General features: G+C 38.0%; 1 protein-coding gene across 1 annotated transcript in view; it reads left to right on the forward strand.

Annotated features, from left to right (window-relative positions):
• Positions 1-13,550, forward strand: part of DEPDC1B (DEP domain containing 1B) — an 84,929-nt gene extending 71,379 nt beyond the window's left edge. The window contains exons 10-11 of the mRNA XM_055331994.1: positions 11,237-11,422; positions 12,701-13,550. Of these exons, the coding sequence (XP_055187969.1) occupies positions 11,237-11,422; positions 12,701-12,862 (348 nt within the window). The 3' untranslated portion in view covers positions 12,863-13,550. The remainder of the gene's footprint in view (positions 1-11,236; positions 11,423-12,700) is intronic.
• The last annotated feature ends 5,147 nt before the right edge of the window (positions 13,551-18,697 follow it).

Consider the following 18,697-nt stretch of genomic DNA (forward strand, 5'->3'; position numbering starts at 1 on the left):
TGTGACTTATTTATTTTGTAACTGGAAATTTGTACCGCTGAATCCCCTTCATCTGTTTGCCAATTTCTGCCCCCACCCTCGTACTCCCTCTTCTCTGGGCAACCACCAGTTTGTTCTCTGTATTTGAGAATCTGTTGTTTTTAAATTTGTTTGTTTGTTTTATATTCCAAACATAAGTGACCGTCAAGTACCATAATATCATATGGTATTTGTCTTTCTCTGACTTATTTCACTTAGCTTAAGTCTATCCATGTTACCACAAATGGCAAGATACTATTCTTTTTTATGGCTGAATAATATTCTATAATATATATACACACACACACTACATCTTCTAAAAAATTAAAAAAAATTTTAAATTACATTGTAGCTAACATACGGTGTTATATTAATTTCAAGGGTGTATATATATAATGATTCAGCACTCCCATACATCACCCAGGCTCTATCACAAGTGCATTCCTTAATCCCCATCACTTTTTTTACCCGTCCCCTCCCACCTCCCCTCTTAGAACAAACTGTCAGTTTGTTCTCTATAGCTAAGAGTTTGTTTGTTTCTTTTTTTTTTTAAATTTTTATTTATTTATGATAGTCACAGAGAGAGAGAGAGAGAGAGGCAGAGACACAGGTAGAGGGAGAAGCAGGCTCCATGTACCGGGAGCCCGACGTGGGATTCGATCCCGGGTCTCCAGGATCGCGCCCTGGGCCAAAGGCAGGCGCCAAACCGCTGCGCCACCCAGGGATCCCTAAGAGTTTGTTTCTTGCTTTGTTTCTCTTTTTATCCTTTGCTCATTTTCTTTTGCTTCTTAAATTCCAATATGAGTGAAATCATACAGTATTTGTCTTTCACTGACTGACTTATTTCATTTAGCATAATACTCTCTAGCTCCATCCATTACATTGCAAATGGCAAGATTTCATTCCTTTATTATGGCTGAACAATATTTCATTGTGTATATAGGCCACATCTTCTTTGCCCATTCATTGGTGGATGTCTACTTAGATTGCTTCCATACCTTGCCTATTGTAAATCATGCTGCAGTAAACGTAGGGGTGCACATATATTTTCAAATTAGTGTTTTCATTTTCTGTGGGTAAATATCCAGAAGTGGAATTGGCTGGAACTTATGGTAGTTCTATTTTTAGTTTGTTGAGGAACTTCCATGCTGTTTTCCACGGTGATTGTACCAATCTTTATTCCCACCAACAGTGCGTGAGGGGTTCCCTTTTCCTCACATGCTTGCCAACATTTGTTATTTTTTTGTCTTTTCGTTCTAGCTGTTTTGACTGGTGTGAGATTGAATCTCATTGTAGTTTTATTTTGTGTTTCCTGGATAATTAGTGGTGTTGAACACCTTTCCATGTGTTGGCTATCTGTAGGTCTTTGGAAAAATGTCTATTCAGATCATCTGCACATTTTAAAATCAGATTATTTGGTTTTTTGGTGTTGGGTTGTATAAGTTCTTTATGTGTTTTGGATAGTAAACCATTATTGGGTATATAGTGTGCAGATATTTTTCTGCCATTTACAAATTGCCTATTTGTTTTGTTGAGGGTATCTTTTGCTATATAAATCTTTTTATTTTAGTGTAGTCCCAGGAGCTTATTTTTGCCTTTGTTTCTCTTGCTTGAGGAGAAATATCCATAAATTTGTTGCTTATTTATTTATTTATTTATTTATTTATTTATTGCATTTTTAATTTAGATTCAATTTGCCAACATATAGCATAACACCCAGTGCTCATCCCATCAAGTGCCCCCCTCAGTGCCTGTCACTCAGTTACCCCAACCCCCCACCCACTTCCCCTTCCACTATCCCTTGTTCATTTCCCAGTTATGAGTCTCTCATGGTTTGTCTTCCTCTTTAATTTTTCCCACTCATTTTCTCTCCTTTCCCTTATAATCCCTTTCACTATTTCTTATATTCCCCGTATGAGTGAAACCATATGATGTTTGTCCTTCTCCAATTGACGTACTTCACTCAGCATAATACCCTCCAGTTCCATCCACATCAAAGCAAATGGTGGATATTCATCATTTCTGATGGCTGAGTAATTTTCCATTGTATATATAGACCACAGCTTCTTTATCCATTCATCTTTTGATGGTCACCAAGGCTCCATGCACAATTTGGCTATTGTGGACATTGCTGCTATAAACATTGGGGTGTAGGTGTTCCGGTGTTTCACTGCATCAGTAGCTTTGGGGTAAATCCCCAGCAATGCAATTGCTGGGTCATAGGGCAGCTCTATTTTTAACTCTTTGAGGAACGTCCACACAGTTTTCCAGAGTGGTTGCACCAGTTCACATTCCCACCAACAGTGCAAGAGGGTTCCCCTTTCCCCACATCCTCTCCAATATTTGTTGCTTCCTGTCTTGTTAATTTTCACCACTCTCTCTGGTGTGAGGTGGTATCTCATTGGGGTTTTGATATGTATTTCCCTGATGGCCAGTGATGCAGAGCATTTTCTCATGTGCTTGTTGGCCATGTCTATGTCTTCCTCTGAAATTTCTGGTCATGTCTTTTGCCCATTTCATGATTGGGTTGTTTGTTTCTTTGCTGTTGAGTTTAATAACTTCTTTATAGATCTTGGATACTAGCCCTTTATCAGATATGTCATTTGCAAATATCTTCTCCCATTCTGTAGGTTGTCTTTTAGTTTTGTTGACTGTTTTTTTCACGTGTAGAAGCTTTTTATCTTGATTTAAGTCTCAGTAGTTCATTTTTCCTTTTGTTTCCCTTGCTTCATAGATGTATCTTGGAAGAAGTTGCTGTGGTCAAGTTCAAAAAGGGTGTTGCCTGTGTTCTCCTCTAGGATTTTGATGGATTCTTGTCTCACATTTAGATCTTTCATCCATTTTGAGTTTATCTTTGTGTATGGTGTAAGAGAATGGTCTAGTTTCATTCTTCTGCACGTGACTGTCCAATTTTCCCAGCACCATTTATTGAAGAGACTGTCCTTTTTCCAGTGGATAGTCTTTCCTGCTTTGTCGAATATTAGTTGACCATAGAGTTGAGGGTCCATTTCTGGATTCTCTATTCTGTTCCATTGATCTATTTGTCTGTTTCTGTGCCAGCAACACAGTGTCTTGATGATCACAGCTTTGTAGGACAACCTGAAATCTGGCATTGTGATGCCCCCAGCTCTGGTTTTCTTTTTCAGTATTCCCCTGGCTATTCGGGGTCTTTTCTGATTCCACACAAATCTTAAGATGATTTGTTCCAACTATCTGAAGAAAGTCCATGGTATTTTGATAGGGATTACATTAAATGTGTACATACATTAATGGGTAGCATTGACATTTTCACAATATTAATTCTTCCAATCCATGAGCATGGAATATTTTTCCATCTCTTTGTGTCTTCCTCAATTTCTTTCAGAACTGTCCTGTAGTTTTTAGGGTATAGATCCTTTACCTCTTTGGTTAGGTTTATTCCTAGGTATTTTATGCTTTTGGGTGCAATTGTAAATGGGATTGACTCCTTAATTTCTCTTTCTTCAGTCTCATTGTTAGTGTATAGAAATGCCACTGATTTCTGGGCATTGATTTTGTATCCTGCCACACTGCTGAATTGCTGTATGAGTTCTAGCAATCTTGGGGTGGAGTCTTTTGGGTTTTCTATGTACAGTATCATGTCATCTGCAAAGAGGGAAAGTTTGATGACTTCTTTGCCAATTTCTTTTCTTTTCTTTTTTTTTTAAAGATTTTATTTATTTATTCATGAGAGAGAGAGAGAGAGAGAGAGAGAGAGTGAGTGTGTGTGTGTGGGGGGGGGGTAGAGATATAGGCGAGGGAGAAGCAGGCTCCATTCAGGAAGCCCAACGTGAGACTTGATCCTGGAACCCCGGGATCAGGTCCCGAGCCAAAGGAAGACGCTCAACCGCTGAGCCACCCAGGCATCCCTTCTTTGCCAATTTCAATGCCTTTTATTTCTTTTTGTTGCCTGGTTGCTGAGGCTAGGACTTCTAGTACTATGTTGAATAGCAGTGGTGAGAGTGGACATCCCTGTGGTGTTCCTGATCTTAGGGAAAAGGCTCCCAGTGTTTCCCCATTGACAATGATATTTGCTGTGGGCTTTTCGTAGATGGTTTTTAAGATGCTGAGGAATGTTCCCTCTATCCCTACACTCTGAAGGGTTTGATCAAGCATTGATGATCAGCATATTTTGTCAAATGCTTTCTATGCATCTATTGAGAGGATCATATGGTTCTTGTTTTTTCTCTTGTTGATATGATCTATCACGTTGATTGTTTTATGAGTGTTGTACTAATCTTGCATCCCGGGAATAAATCCCACGTGGTCATGGTGAAAAATCTTCTTAGTGTACTGTTGGATCCTATTGGGCTAGTATCTTGTTGAGAATTTTTGCATCTGTATTCATCAAGAATTTTTGCATCCATTCATCATCTGTATTGGTCTATAATTCTCCTTTTTGGTGGGGTCTTTGGTTTTGGAATCAAGGTGATGCTGGCCTCATAAAATGAGTTTTGAAGTATTCCGTCCCTTTCTATCTTTTGGAACAGCTTTAGTAGAATAGATATTGTTTCTTCTTTAAACGTTTTGATAGAATTCCCCTGGGAAGCCATCTGGCCCTGGACTTTTGTATCTTGAGAGGTTTTTGATGACTGCTTCAATTTCCTCCCTAGTTATTGGTTCAGGTTTTCTATTTCTTCCTGCTCCAGGTTTGGTAATTTGTGGTTTTCCAGAAGTGCATCCATTTCTTCTGGATTGTCTAATTTATTGGCATATAGCTGCTCATAATACGTTTTTAAAATAGTTTGTATTTCCTTGGTATTGGTTGTGATCTCTCCATTTTCATTCATGATTTTATTAATTTGAGTCTTTTCTCTTTTCAGTAAGGCTGGCTAATGGTTTATCTATCTTATTAGTTCTTTCAAAGAACCAACTCCTGGTTTTGTTGATCTGTTCCACAGTTCTTCTGGTCTCTATTTCATTGAGTTCTGCTCGAATCTTTATTATCTCTCTTCTTCTCCTTGGTGTAGGTTTTATTTGCTGTTCTTTCTCTGTTCCTTTAGGTGAGAGGTTAGGTTCTGTATTTGAGTTTTTTCCAGTTTTTTGAGGGATGCTTGTATTGCGATGTATTTCCCTCTTAGGACTGCTTTTGCTGTATCCCAAAGATTTTGAATGGTTGTATCTTCATTTTCATTAGTTTCCATGAATTTTTTTAATTCTTCTCTAATTTTCTGGTTGACCTATTCATCTTTTAGAAGGATGCTCTTTAACGTCCACGTGTTTGAGTTTCTTCCAAATATGTTCTTGTGACTGAGTTCTAGTTTGAAAGCATTGTGGTCTGAAAATATGCCGGGGACAATCCCAGTCTTTTGGTATCAGTTGAGACCTGATTTGTGACCCAGTATGTGGTCTATTCTGGAGAAAGTTCCATGTGCACTTGAGAAGAATGTGTATTCAGTTGCGTTTGGATGTAAAATTCTGTATATATCTGTGAAATCCATCTGGTCCAGTGTATCATTTAAAGTTCTTGTTTCTTTGGAGATGATGTGCTTATAAGATCTGTCATTTGTAGAAGGTGCCGTGTTTAAGTCTCCTATTATTAGTGTATTATTATCTAAGTATGTCTTTACTTTGGTTATTAATTGATATACTTGGCAGCTCCCACATTTGGGGCATAAATATTCATGATTGATAGGTCTTCTTGTTGGATAGACCCTTTAAGTATGATATAGTGTCCCTCTTCATCTCTTACTACAGTCTTTGGGATATACTTTATCTGATATGAGGATTGCTACCCCTGCTTTCTTTTGAGGACCATTTGAATGGTAAATGGTTCTCCAGCCTTTCATTTGCAGGCTGTAGTTGTCCTTAGGTCTAAAATGAGTCTCTTGTAGACAGCAAATAGGTGGGTCTTGCTTTTTTATCCAGCCCAAAACCCGCGTCTTTTGATGGGATCATTTAGCCCATTCATGTTCAGTGTAACTATTGAAAGATATGAATTAGTGTCATCATAATACCTATTCAGTCCCTGTTTTTGTGGATTATTTCTTGGGATTTCCTCTTTCTTTTACAGGGTCCCCCTTAGTATTGCAGGGCTGGTTTGGTGGTCACATATTCTTTCAGTTTCTGCCTATCTTTGAAGCTCTTTATCTCTCCTTTTCTGAATGAGAGCTTGCTGGATAAAGTATTCTTGGCTGCATGTTTTTCTCATTTAGGACCCTGAATATATTCTGCCGGCCCTTTCTGGCCTGCCAGGTCTCTGTGAAGAGGTCTGCTGTTAATCTAATATTTCTCCCCATAAAAGTTAGGAATCTCTTGTCTCATGCTGCTTTAAGGATTTCCGCTTTATCTTTGGAATTTGCAAGTTTCACTATTAAATGTTGAAGTGTTGGGCGGTTCTTATTGATTTTGGGGAGGGAACCTCTCCATCTCCTGATTCTGAATGCCCGTTTCCCTTCCCAAATTAGGGAAGTTCTCAGCTATGATTTGTTCAAATATGCTTTCTGGCCCTGTCCCTCTCAGTGCCCTCTGGAACCCCAATTATACATAGATTCTTCCTTCTGAGGTTGTCATTTATTTCCCTTAACTTTTCCTCATGGTCTTTTCATTGTTTTTCTCTTTTTTCCTCAGCTTCCTTCCTTGCCACCAACTTGTCTGCTCTGTCACTCACTCTTTCCTCCACCTCATTAACCCTCGTCGTTAGGACCTCCAGTTTGGATTGCATCTCATTTAATTGATTTTTAAATTTTAACCTGATTAGATCTAAATTCTGCAGTCATGAAGTCTCTTGAATCCTTTATGCTTTTTTCCAGAGCCACCAGTAGCTTTATAATTGTGCTTCTGAATTGGCTTTCTGACATTGAATTGTAATCCAAATTCTGTAACTCTGTGGCAGAGAGTACTATTCTGCTTCTTTCTTTTGTGGTGAGTTCTTCCTTCTAGTCATTTTACTCAGTGCAGAGTGGCTGTATGAGTGGGCTAAGTCAGAATATCAACTGCGACCTAAGTAAATTTTACCCTAGATGATTCTGCGGAGGTCAGAGACCAGAAATTGAAAACAAAGATCACAACAAAATAAAAGGCTCATTAAAGTGAAAAACAAATTTTAAAACAAAGTAGTAAAAAATAAAAGGCTAAGAATCCCAAAGAAGAAGAAAAAAAAAGAAATGAGAAAAAAAAGAGAAAAAAGCAAAAGTAAAGAGAAAAAGAAAAAAAGGAGAAGAAAAAAAAAAGGGAGGTGGGACTGAGAGATGATGGTGGTGATGAAGTTGTATTGGAGGGAGAATGTAGGCTTCCTGGGGTATGAGAGGGTGATCCTCTTGGTTTTGAGTATATTAAGTTCTGTATGTTAGAAGATGTTTAGTCCCAAATTTGTATAAACCAGAAATACTTGTAGAGAGACCCATCATTGACCTCCAAAACATAAATGAGATAAAAGAGGGAGGGCAGAATAGGAATGAGGAATCTCACAGAATGAACCAGCACGGTATACCACTTGGTTCTGGGTGCATGTTGGTCATGGCTTAGAAGGAATCTCACAGAATGAACTGGCATGGTATATCACTTGGTTCTGGGTGCATGCTGGTCATGTTTTATTTTTATTTTTTATTTATTTATTTTTTAATATTTTATTTATTCATAGAGGGAGAGAGAGAGAGAGGCAGAGACACAGGCAGAGGGAGAAGCAGGCATCATGCAGAGAGCCTGACTTGGGACTCGATCCCAGGTCTCCAGGATCACACCCCAGGCTACAGGCAGCGCCAAACCGCTGCGCCACCGGGGCTGCCCCGGTCATGTTTTAGAAGATATTCCTCCATTGTAGAACAAAATGAGGCAGAGAAAACAAAAAACACAAAACAAAACAAAAAAAAACATATCTTGTATATCTCCCAAGATTAAATTGAGTATGTTGAAGGGAATCTAGAAGTGGAAAATATATCTAGTACCTGTAATTGTAGATATATGAAAGTCAAAAAGGAAGAATCTTTAAAATGAAGAGGTGGTAAAATATTGTAGTTCAGGTGGGAAAAAAAGAAAAAAAGTTGGAAATTTTTAGTCTGATATAAAAACGAGTTGTACTAGAAAAGAGGGGGGGAGTATATAGTTCCTCTGGAGCTTCCCAGCGCTGCTTGGTCAGGAACTTGATCTTCCCCTGTCCTTCCAGCTGGTCTTCTCAGGGAGGTGCCTGTTGTGCTGGTTCTCAGGTGTGTGCACCTGGGGGAGCTGCCCCCCACCTCCCCGCTGGGTGCCACCTTCAGTGGGAGCTGTTGACCCCGGAGTCCCCTGTTCTCTAGGCCCCGCCTCTCCTGGGCACAGGGTGACACCAGGAGGAACAACCCCACTGGTGGGGGCCAGCTCTCCAGCCCTGGAGTCAGCTCCCCCAGTAACTACCAGCTCCCAGACCGCAGGGGCCTAGGTGCTCCCGGGGTGACTGGGCGCTGACCTGCACAGCTCGGGGCCTGGCGGCAGGAGCGTCCTCGCTGTCCCGGGCCCTTCCCCTCCGCCTGTCCCGGGGGAGCGCAGGATCCTGGGCTGTGTCCCCCACGCCCTGGGCTCCGGGGCCTGCGCTGCTGGAATCACGCTCCCGAATGCGGCTCCCGAAGGCAGCAGGGCGCAGCCCAGTCCCCCAGAGCCCCTCCTGTCCCACTGGCTTCTCCGGGCCGCTGGGCACTCCAGCCCTTCCCTGACCCCGGTGCCCTATGTGGCCCGTGCTCCTGGGCGCCCCTCCTCTCCTAGTGACCCCGGGAGACTGGGGGCCCCACTGCCCCCCCTGAGGTTCTCCCCGATTTCCCTGCTGAGCACCTTTCCGTCTGGGAAGAATCCGGCGAATTTTTAAAGTTCCCGCGTCTCCGGGGCAGGCTTTCCTGACCTGGAGGCTCCCACTGCCCTGAGCCCGGCTCCTCACGCCCCCCCCCACTGGATTCTTTTTTATTTTAATATTTTTACACCTTCCTACCTTGTTAGAAGCACAAACCCTTCTCTCTGTATCATTCTGGCTGTTCTCTCTTTAAATCTCACCTCTAATTCATAGGTGTTCAGGGTGATTTGGAAGTTATCCAGGTAAGTTGGTGGGGCCGGGTGAGGTGAGGACCCTACTCCTCTATTTTGGTTACTATAACTTTGTAGTATAGTTTGAAACCTGGGATCTTTTTTGTTTCTTTCTCAATGTTGTTTGGCTATTTGAAGTCTTTCGTGGTTCCATACATATTTTAGAATTATTTGTGCTCGTTCTGTGAAAAACATTATTGGTATTTTGATAGGGATTATATGAATCTGTAGATTACTTTGGGCAGTATATGCATTTTAATAAGATTTTTCTAATCCATGAGCATGACATATCTTTCCATTTTTGTTGTCTTCCATTTCTTGTATTCAGACTATAGTCTGTCACCTTCCCAGTTAAACTTATTCCTAGGTATTTATTCCATTGGTGCAATTATAAATGGGGTTGCTTTCTCAATTTCTCTTTCTGATACTTTATTATTAGCATACAGAATCACAATAGGTTTCTGTATATTAATTTTGTATCCAGCAAGTTTACTAAATTCATTTGTTTTTTCCAATAATTTTGGAGTCTTTAGGGTTTTTTTAATGTATACATTTGTGTCATCTGCAAATATTGACCATTTTACTTCTTCCTTCCCAGTTTGGGTGCTTTTTATTTCTTAAACTCGTCTGATTGCTGTGACTAGGGCTTCTAGTACTGTACTAAATAAAAGTGGTGAGAATGCTCATCCTTATCTTGTTCCTGATCTTAGAGAAAAGCTTTTAGCTTTTTATCATTGAGTATAATATAATGTTAGCTGTGGGTTTTTCAGTGTGCCCTTTATTATGTTGAGGTATGTTCCTTCTAAACCAACTTTGAGGTTTTTTTTTTTTATCACAAATGGCAATTTTATTTTGTCAAATGCTTTTTCTGCATCTGTTCAGATGATCATATTGTTTTTATCCTTCTTATTGTTAATGTGATGTATCACATTTGATTGATTTGTGAATACTGTACCACCTTTATATCATTGGAATAAATCCCACTTGGTCATGGTGAATGATCTTTTCATTGTATTGTTGAGTTTGGTTTGTTAATATTTTGTTGAAGATTTTTGCATCTATGTTTATCAGAGATACTGGCCTATAGTTCTTATTTTTTTGTCTTCATCTGGTTTTGTCATCAGGGTAATGCTGGCCTTGTACAATGAATTTGGAAGTTATCCTTTTTACATTTTTTGAATAGTTGGAGAAGAATTAATATTCTTTTTAAAATGTTTATTAGAGTTCACCTGTGAAGCTGTCTGATCCTTAGCTGTTCTATATATATATTTGTTAGGTCCACATAATCTAATGTCTTGTTGAAAACCACTATTTCCTTGTTGATTTTCTCTCTGGATGACTTCTCCATTGAAGTAAGTAGAATGTTAAAGACTCCTATTATGATTGTATACTCTCAGTTTCTCCCTTTATGTCTGTTAATATTTCCTTTATGTATGTAGGTGTGAAATTAAATATTTTTAATGGATGCTCATTTATATACAAGTCTTTTTTTTTTTAAGGTTTTATTTATTCATTGAGACAGAGAGAGAGGCAGAGACACAGGCAGAGGGAGAAGCAGGCTCCATACAGGAAGCCTGACGTGGGACTTGATCCCGGGTCTCCAGGATCACACCCCAGGCTGCAGGCGGTGCTAAACCGCTGCGCCACCGGGGCTAGCCTATATACAAGTCTTGATGTCATCTTTCCTCTTTTTTCTCCATTCTCTTTTTTGCCCTGCACATTTGTTTTCTTGATTTTCACTGGTAACATATTTAGAGATGGTTGTCATACTTCTCCACATACAATGGCCATACTATGTGTGTGCGTGTGTGCCTGTATCCATCTCCAAGGAAAGGAGTATCAGATTCTCCAAATGTGGGAAGGAACCCCCAGAGTGTGTTCAGTATTGTAATTGCTTTGAATCATTTTTGTCAACATATTTAGTTTATGTTTCAATTTAAGATTTTTTTAAAAGAGCACACAGGTTTTTTGTTTATTAAAATGGCTCTATGGTTTAAAAAGGTAAGAATCTCTTATTTAAAACTGTGGCTTTAAGTGAAATTTTTTCAAGCTTATAGAACACTTTTACTTTTTAATAAAGAGTTTTTTCCAATCAAACTGAAGAGTGATTTGGCATTCTTAGTAGGAGATATGCTGTAATTGATCTGAACTAATTTTTGCAGCTTATATGAAAATACACTTATTCATTTTACTATTAATCCTTTTGCTTCAGATAAAATACCCAGGTGCTGATATGGATATCACTTTATCTGCTCCATCATTTTGCCGTCAAATCAGTCCAGAGGAGTTTGAATACCAGAGAGCGTATGGCTCTCAGGAACCTCTGGCCGCTTTGTTGGAGGAAGTCATAACAGATGCCAAACTCTCCAGCAAAGAGAAGAAGAAAAAATTGAAGCAGGTAAGAAGGATATTCTTTAGAAGTCATTTCTTCTTCTGTCTGCTGTTCTTAATATCATTTTTTTTCTTTTTGTTCTCTATTTTAATGGGTTTTGTGTGAATCTCATCTTCTGAGATGGAGTAGTTTTGAAAGTATACCATCCAGTTCATACATTCCAGAAGTCTCATTGATGTACACAGTTGTGATCAGTTTCCCACATTTTTATTCTCCAATGTAAATATTTTACCATTATTGAGTTCTTCATTTATGGAGCCCCTCTGTTATTTGTCCTTTGTTTGGTATGTGGCATGATGTGAGTTATTGGAGCAATTACTTTAAATTCAGCGAAGCTATCATATGAGGACAGATTCCTTTTGATTTTTATTTTGAAAGGCAAATTCTACTGAATTTGCAAATATAAGTGTGTAGAAATGAAAAGCCTTTGGTTTTAAAGTGCCAGTATCAAATTGGTTTCTTGCCTCAGGTGTCAGTGAAAGTTTTTAGTTCCTGCTAGGCAACAAAGCTTTGGGTTTCATTGAACAGTTTTGAACTCAAAATAGATTTACTTCAGTCATTCTTAAAGTACTGATTCAAGATTAAGGGAATGGTTTTTATCTTTCCAGACTGACTCCTGCAAGCTTGATTCCTGATCACACCATACATACGGGATTATAACACAGAGTACCAGAGTTCTAGATTCCCAATCATATTTTTCTCAGTAATTTGGAGAAGAGTTCAGTGTTGAGGATCAAAGGAAAAGCATATTGCCTCTCTTTAAGCTTCTCATAAATTAATATATACTGGAACATTTTCCCTTCCATTTGAGCAGAAGCAGGTGGAGCTGAGTTGGAGAAGCAGGGAGATCGTGAAATGTAGTTGGGCCAAAATTTTCTTTAACTGTATAGAACATAAATTATTTTTAAGTCAGAATTGTGAATGTTTTTAAAGTGAAGTGTATTTATAGTTAGCAGCGGGGGAAATTTTAAAAAATATGACCGAAATGAGAAGTTTATTTGAAGACTGGATCAAATTAAAGTTCAATTAGATCTACAGCAAGTGGAATCAAATGATCTAACAAAAAGAAATGAATTTGTGTTGCAGTGAATTTGATTATGATTTGTCATCTTATTCTCTTTTCTGATGAAGAGCGATAGACATTAAAACAAAATAAAAATATTTTAGCATGGAATCAGGCCAGAAACACTTTTATTTTAAAATTAGATCACCTGATTTTATTAGTTTTTAGCTGGTTTGTTTGTTTATTTATTTTTTACTCATCTTGTATCTTTTTTTTTTCAGTTTCAAAAATCCTATCCTGAAGTCTACCAAGAACGATTTCCTACACCAGAAAGTGAAGCACTTCTGTTTCCTGAAAAACCGAAGCCAAAACCACAGCTGTTAATGTGGGCACTAAAAAACCCTTTCCAACCATTTCAAAGAACTAGAAGTTTTCGGATGTAGTACTTCTATAGCTGTTGGAGTGCTCTGTTATTGTTGCCTTGAGCAAATGGGTGATTATAAAGAGGACTATGGCAGTGGAAGAAAGGAGCAGAAAATATAGACTACTGAAATATAAAGTGATCGGACTTCCAAAAATGTTGAGCCATTATCAGTATTTTTGTAAAACTCAGTGCTATTTTTGAAGGTGTACAAATCAATTAAAAATTTAGACAAGTATATAGCGGTAATGTTAATGTGTTTGTAATTGTTACAAAATTTAAGGGTATTTTTATTTTTTTATTTGTTGTTTCTCATAGTGTTCATAAAATAATTGTGTGTACATTTTAGTTACTGATGTCTTTGTTATAACGTCTTAAAAATAGTGTATATACTTGAATAAGAAAGACACCAGGTACTGTTACTGTGATGTTGTTGACTTCATACCTTAATAGTTGTGTTTTCTCTTGTGTAAACTCTGGTTTTCAATGTTGCACAAAGATTCTTAATGTCCTATATTATGATGGCTGTGTCTTTTATTGCAGATTTGTTGGATGTTATTACAGATATAACTAAAGCCGGTTCTTTAATAACGTATATATTAGCTGGTGTTTACCTCTAAGTGGAGTAGATTTTCATTTTCCTACAGTGGTATAATTTCAGTCTTGGCTGAAGGTGGAAAATTGATGAATAAACTTTTTTGTTTCCCTTACACCTGTGATTCTAAGTCAGATCTTTGTTATTTTGTGAAAAACAATGAATTAAGTAAAATGAGACTACTTGCTTTATATTTTCCCCAGCTTCCTCATCCTTTTGAAAGTAAATGGAATGTAAATAAATACTGTTTTTTTTTTTTTTGGTTTTTAATACTATATGTGGTTCTTTTTTGGCATTGATTTAGATTACAAAACATCCTCAAATGTTAAACCTCATTATCTTTGCCTGTGTTCGCACATCAGTCATTTATTTCTATGATAAAATAAGTGACATTTAGGCTTTTGTACTAACCTTCAGGAGGTGCTTTGTCCATTTTTTTTTTTGCTTTGCCCTTTTCCAAATAATGGTACAATTAGATTATGGAGCATCTGGAAGCCTTCTTTTGTTTGTTTTTTAAAAGATTTTATTTATTTATTAATGAGAGACACACAGAGAGAGGCAGAGACACGGGCTCCATGCAGGGAACCCGATGTGGGACTCAATCCTGGGTCTCCAGGATCACACCCTGGGCTGAAGGTGGTGCTAAACCGCTGAGCCACCAGGGCGCCCATCTGGAAGCCTTCTTTATAAGCATTAAATCTTAAGAGTAACAATCACTAATTGGCTTGTTCTGCCCTTTTAACTGAATTTTCCTTGCCTTTGTGATCTGGTCTTGTTCTTTTGTAGCAGAATGCATACTACATTTGACTCAGATTTTGTTTACCTAAAAATGGTTAAAAGTATCCCTATTACTCTGAGTACCACCTTTCCTTCCAAATATGTAAAGTAATGGTAGATTTTTTTAGTGTTTCAAGATTTGTTTTCAGAGTTTGGCATAATGTTTAGAGCAAAGAGTAAGTCTACTTCTGTTCTCTTTGCTCTCCAACACAGAATGTACTTTCCAGAGTCTCCTCTCCTATTGCTTATCTTTAGAAATGTATGTGACTGTTTTTTTTTCCCCCTAAGATTACATCTTTAAATAAGATTTATTTTTCATTTTAGAGAGAGAATACAGGTGGGGAAGGGCAGAGGGAGAGGGAGAGAGACAATCTCCAGTGGACTCCCAACTGTATGAGGAGCCTCAAGCAGGGCTCATCTCCACTACCCTGAGATCATGACCTGAGCCGAAGTCAAGATTTGGACGCTTAATTGATTAAGCCCCCCAAGTGCCCTAAGACTACTTTAAAGAAAAAAGTGTGACTCACTTATGGGAGATCAAAAACATCACCACCTAAGTATGAAACTGATGAGTGGATAATACCAGTTTTTCAAAGTGGTTGTTGTACCAGTGGATTCTCCCATTAGCTGTGTAGAAGATTTCTTTTTGCTTACTGTCCTCACCAAAAGTTGCTATTGTCAGAGTTTGAATTCTTGTCAGTTTGATGGGTATATAATGGTATCTCATTATGGTTTTATTTTGCTTTATTAATATGGCTAAGGGCAAAGAATTTTTCCATATCTTATTTGGCTTTTTCTACTTTTATTCAAATTTATTTTTATTTTATTTTTTTAAATTCAAATTTAAATACCAGCTTGTCAAGCTTCATACATGCACACACACACAGGGTGGGCTTTTGATTTTGATTGTACTGAACTTAAATCAATTTGGAAAGAATTGCTATCTTTACAATATTAAGTCTTCCAGTTGATGAACATAGTTTATTCCCTCCATTTATTTAGAATAAATGAGAAATAAATTTCTCTGTAAAGGTTTGCAAATCTTTTGTTAGCTACGTTCCTAGATATTTGATACTTAAAAAAAAGTCTCAAAATTTTCAAGTATGCACAGAGGTAAAGATAGTAGTACCATCCCTAACTTCAGTAGTTATTATTCAACTGATAAATACCTTGATGTTTGATCTTATTGTAAATGGGATTATTTCAACATTTCTACTTTCTTTTTCTTGCTCGTATATAATCCAAAACTGATTTTTGTGCACTGATTTTTTATGCCCAACCTCCTTGCAAGACTTTTTTATTAATTCTAAGCATCTAGTATGACTTTTTTTGGATTTGCTAGGTTTACTACATAATAAGTCAACAATGACAGTTTTTTGTTTTTCATCTCTGCAGTAGACAGCATTTAAAATATCCCCACTGATTCCCAATGTGGTATTTGTCCCAATGTGTAATCTTTCCTTGAATGTAGGTTGGATCTGGTGACGCATTTCTAACAAATAGAAAATGGCAAAAGTGATAGGATATCTCTTTTGAGATTAGATTACAAAAAGACTCTGGTTTCCATCTTGCTTCTCCTTTCACTCTCTTCCAGGCCTGTTTTGAGGAAAGCCAGCTGCCCTGTGTGAGCTGCCCTACCAACAGGCCCATCGGGCAAGGAACTCATGTCTCTGCTCACTAGCTAGTGAGGACACGAGGCCTGCCAACAGCTCTATGAGTGATCTTGGAAGTGGATGTTCTGAGGCCTGCCAGGAGCCACAAGAGTGATCTTGGAAGCATATTCTCTCAGTGAAGCCTTGAGGTGAAGGCAGCCTTCACTAACACCTTGACTGCAGCCTGGGACAGGCCCTGAGCCAAAGGACTCAACTAAACTGTGCCTGGATTCTAGACCCACAGAAACTGTGAGATATAAACATTTATTGTTTCTAGCCACTTAATTTTGGGGTAATTAGTTATGAGGTGATAGATACGATATGCCTTCTAATCCTTACTCCCTCCCACTCTCCTTCCTTCCCTCTGGCCCTCCTTTCTTCCTTCTCTCATTTTTAAAATTACATCCAGCTCCCTGCTTAGTCTCTCTTTATCTCTGGTAATGCATTTGTTTACAGTCTTCGTATTATATTTCAGTCATGCCCCTTATAAACAGCATATAGTTGGATTATTTATTTTTTAAAAGATGCCAACCTGACAGTTTTTGTTTCTAACTAACATTTAGACAAATTTTATTTAATATAATTGCTCTCTATTTGGGTACAAATATTTATTGATGCTTTCTAGCTCTTAGTCTCTACTTTCTTGACTTTGACTTTCACAAATTATTTCATGTTTTCTCCTAATTTGAAACTAAATACTGTAATCTTTTTGTTGGGTCCTTGGAATTACATCTTACATACTAATTTATCAAGGCTTAAAGTTAGTAAATACCTTTTACTCTCTCACACTGTTCAGGGACCTTAAGGGACTAATGACACCCTCCTAAATCAGGTAGTATTCTATGATGTATTTTAATTGTATTGTTTTTAAACCTCATACTATGTTGTTTTTCTGTATGGTTCTTGTTTGTTAGAGTCACCCATATTTTACCACATTTTTCCTTCTTAGAGTATATTCTTTAGAATTTATCTTTAGTATGTACTGGATTTTGACTGGAAACTTTTAGATTTTGCCCTTACTCTTTTTTTAAAATAGCTTTATTGAAATGTAGTTCACACACCATACAATTTACCCATTTAAAGTGTATATAATTCAGTGGGTTTTGGTAGGTTACATTTTTAATTTTTTTAAGTTTTGATTAAATACATATAACAAAATTTCCCTTTTTAATAATTTTTAAATATATAATTTTACATCAAGAATGCCCTCAATTCTTTAAAGATGTCTCTGCTGCTTATAGAGTTCTAGGTTGAAGGTTATTATATTTCAATATGTTGTAGTTATTCCTTTGTTAGCTGGCTTCCACTGCTACTGAGGAGAAGTCAATTGCCACTCTTTATAGATGACATGTCACGTTACAGCAGGTGCTTTTTAAGATTTTGTCTTTGCTTTGGTGGTCTGCAGTTTACACTGACATATCTAGTTGATATAAGGTACTTTTAAAATGATTGTTCTGCTTGGTATTTGTGGGGTTTCTTAAATAAGAGGATCAAGGTCTTTTACCATTTATTTTTTATTATTTAAAATATTTATGAATTTATTTACAATGAGAAAGTGAAGGGGGAGGGGCAGATGGAGAGGGAAAGAGAGAAAGGATAGTAAGTAGACTCCCTGCTGAGCAGTGCAAGGGCTCCATCTCACAACCCTGAGATCATAACCTGAGCAGAAGAAATCAAGAGTCAGCAGCTTAGCCGACTGAGCCCCCCATGCACCCCTATTTTACCATTTTAAATACTGCCTTTGTCATAATTTCTCCTCTGCTTTTGATTCTTTTTTAGTTTTTAAATATTTTATTTATTTAGAGAGAAAGAGCAAAGTAAGAGAGAGCACAAGCTGGGGCAGGGGCAGTGGGACGGGGAGAAGCAGACTCCCCGCTAAGCAGGGAGCCTGACTCAATCCCAGGACCCTGGGATCATGACCTGAACTGAAGGCAGATGCTTAAACTACTGAGCCACCAGGTATCCCTACAGCACATTTTCAAGATTGAGTATATCTCAGGTATGAAAATGGTAATGGGATTCAGCCGCTCTTCATTCGGATTTCTCCTGCATCTTTGTGTTCCTCTGTCTGCCTTAGGGAAGTCATACCTGGGCTCTAGCAAACATAGTAGATGTATCTGTCATGACTTAGCATTTGTGTTATTCGGGAGCTCGATTCTGATTCCCACACCCAGGAGAGAGTTTCCGTACATTTTTATAAGAAATTGTTATAAGAGCCAGTATCTGTGAACCATTGATGGTCAAGAAGAGGAAATGGAATGTTACTGTGTTTAGAATGTCACAAAATCTTCTATCATGATTGAAAGAGAAATCAATTAACATGGCTCTTCACTATATGAGTGTGGCTGAATCTTTACATTATTATTTTACCTTTACCCTGAAGAACAAAACTGATAAAAGTCAAAGTTCTGGAGTAAAGTAAGAGTGTTCTATCTACTAAAATCAGTATTAAGAGTCAATTCAACTGTATGCTTATCCATCATCATAATATTTGCCCAAATTTGAAGTGTTTACCTCAACATGAGACACTGTAAATTCTAATTTTGTGGCATTTGGAATCCTTTTACACTTGCATTTTCTTGCTAAAGACAATATAACCTGCAAAAAGTATAACATCTTAGGGTCCCTGTGTGGCTCAGTTGGTTAAGTGGCTGCCTTCGCCTCAGGGCATGATCTCTGAGTCCTGGGATCCAACCCTGCATCCAGCTCCCTGCTCAGTGGGGAGTCTGCTTCTCCCTCTCCCTCTGCCTCCCCCCTTGCTCATGCTTTCTCTCTCTCAAATACATAAGTAAAGTCTTTAAAAAAAAAAAAAAGAATAATAATGGGCAGCCCA

The sequence above is a fragment of the Nyctereutes procyonoides genome, unplaced genomic scaffold, assembly GCF_905146905.1.
Source record: "Nyctereutes procyonoides isolate TBG_1078 unplaced genomic scaffold, NYPRO_anot_genome, whole genome shotgun sequence".
Taxonomy (NCBI): Eukaryota; Metazoa; Chordata; class Mammalia; order Carnivora; family Canidae; genus Nyctereutes; species Nyctereutes procyonoides.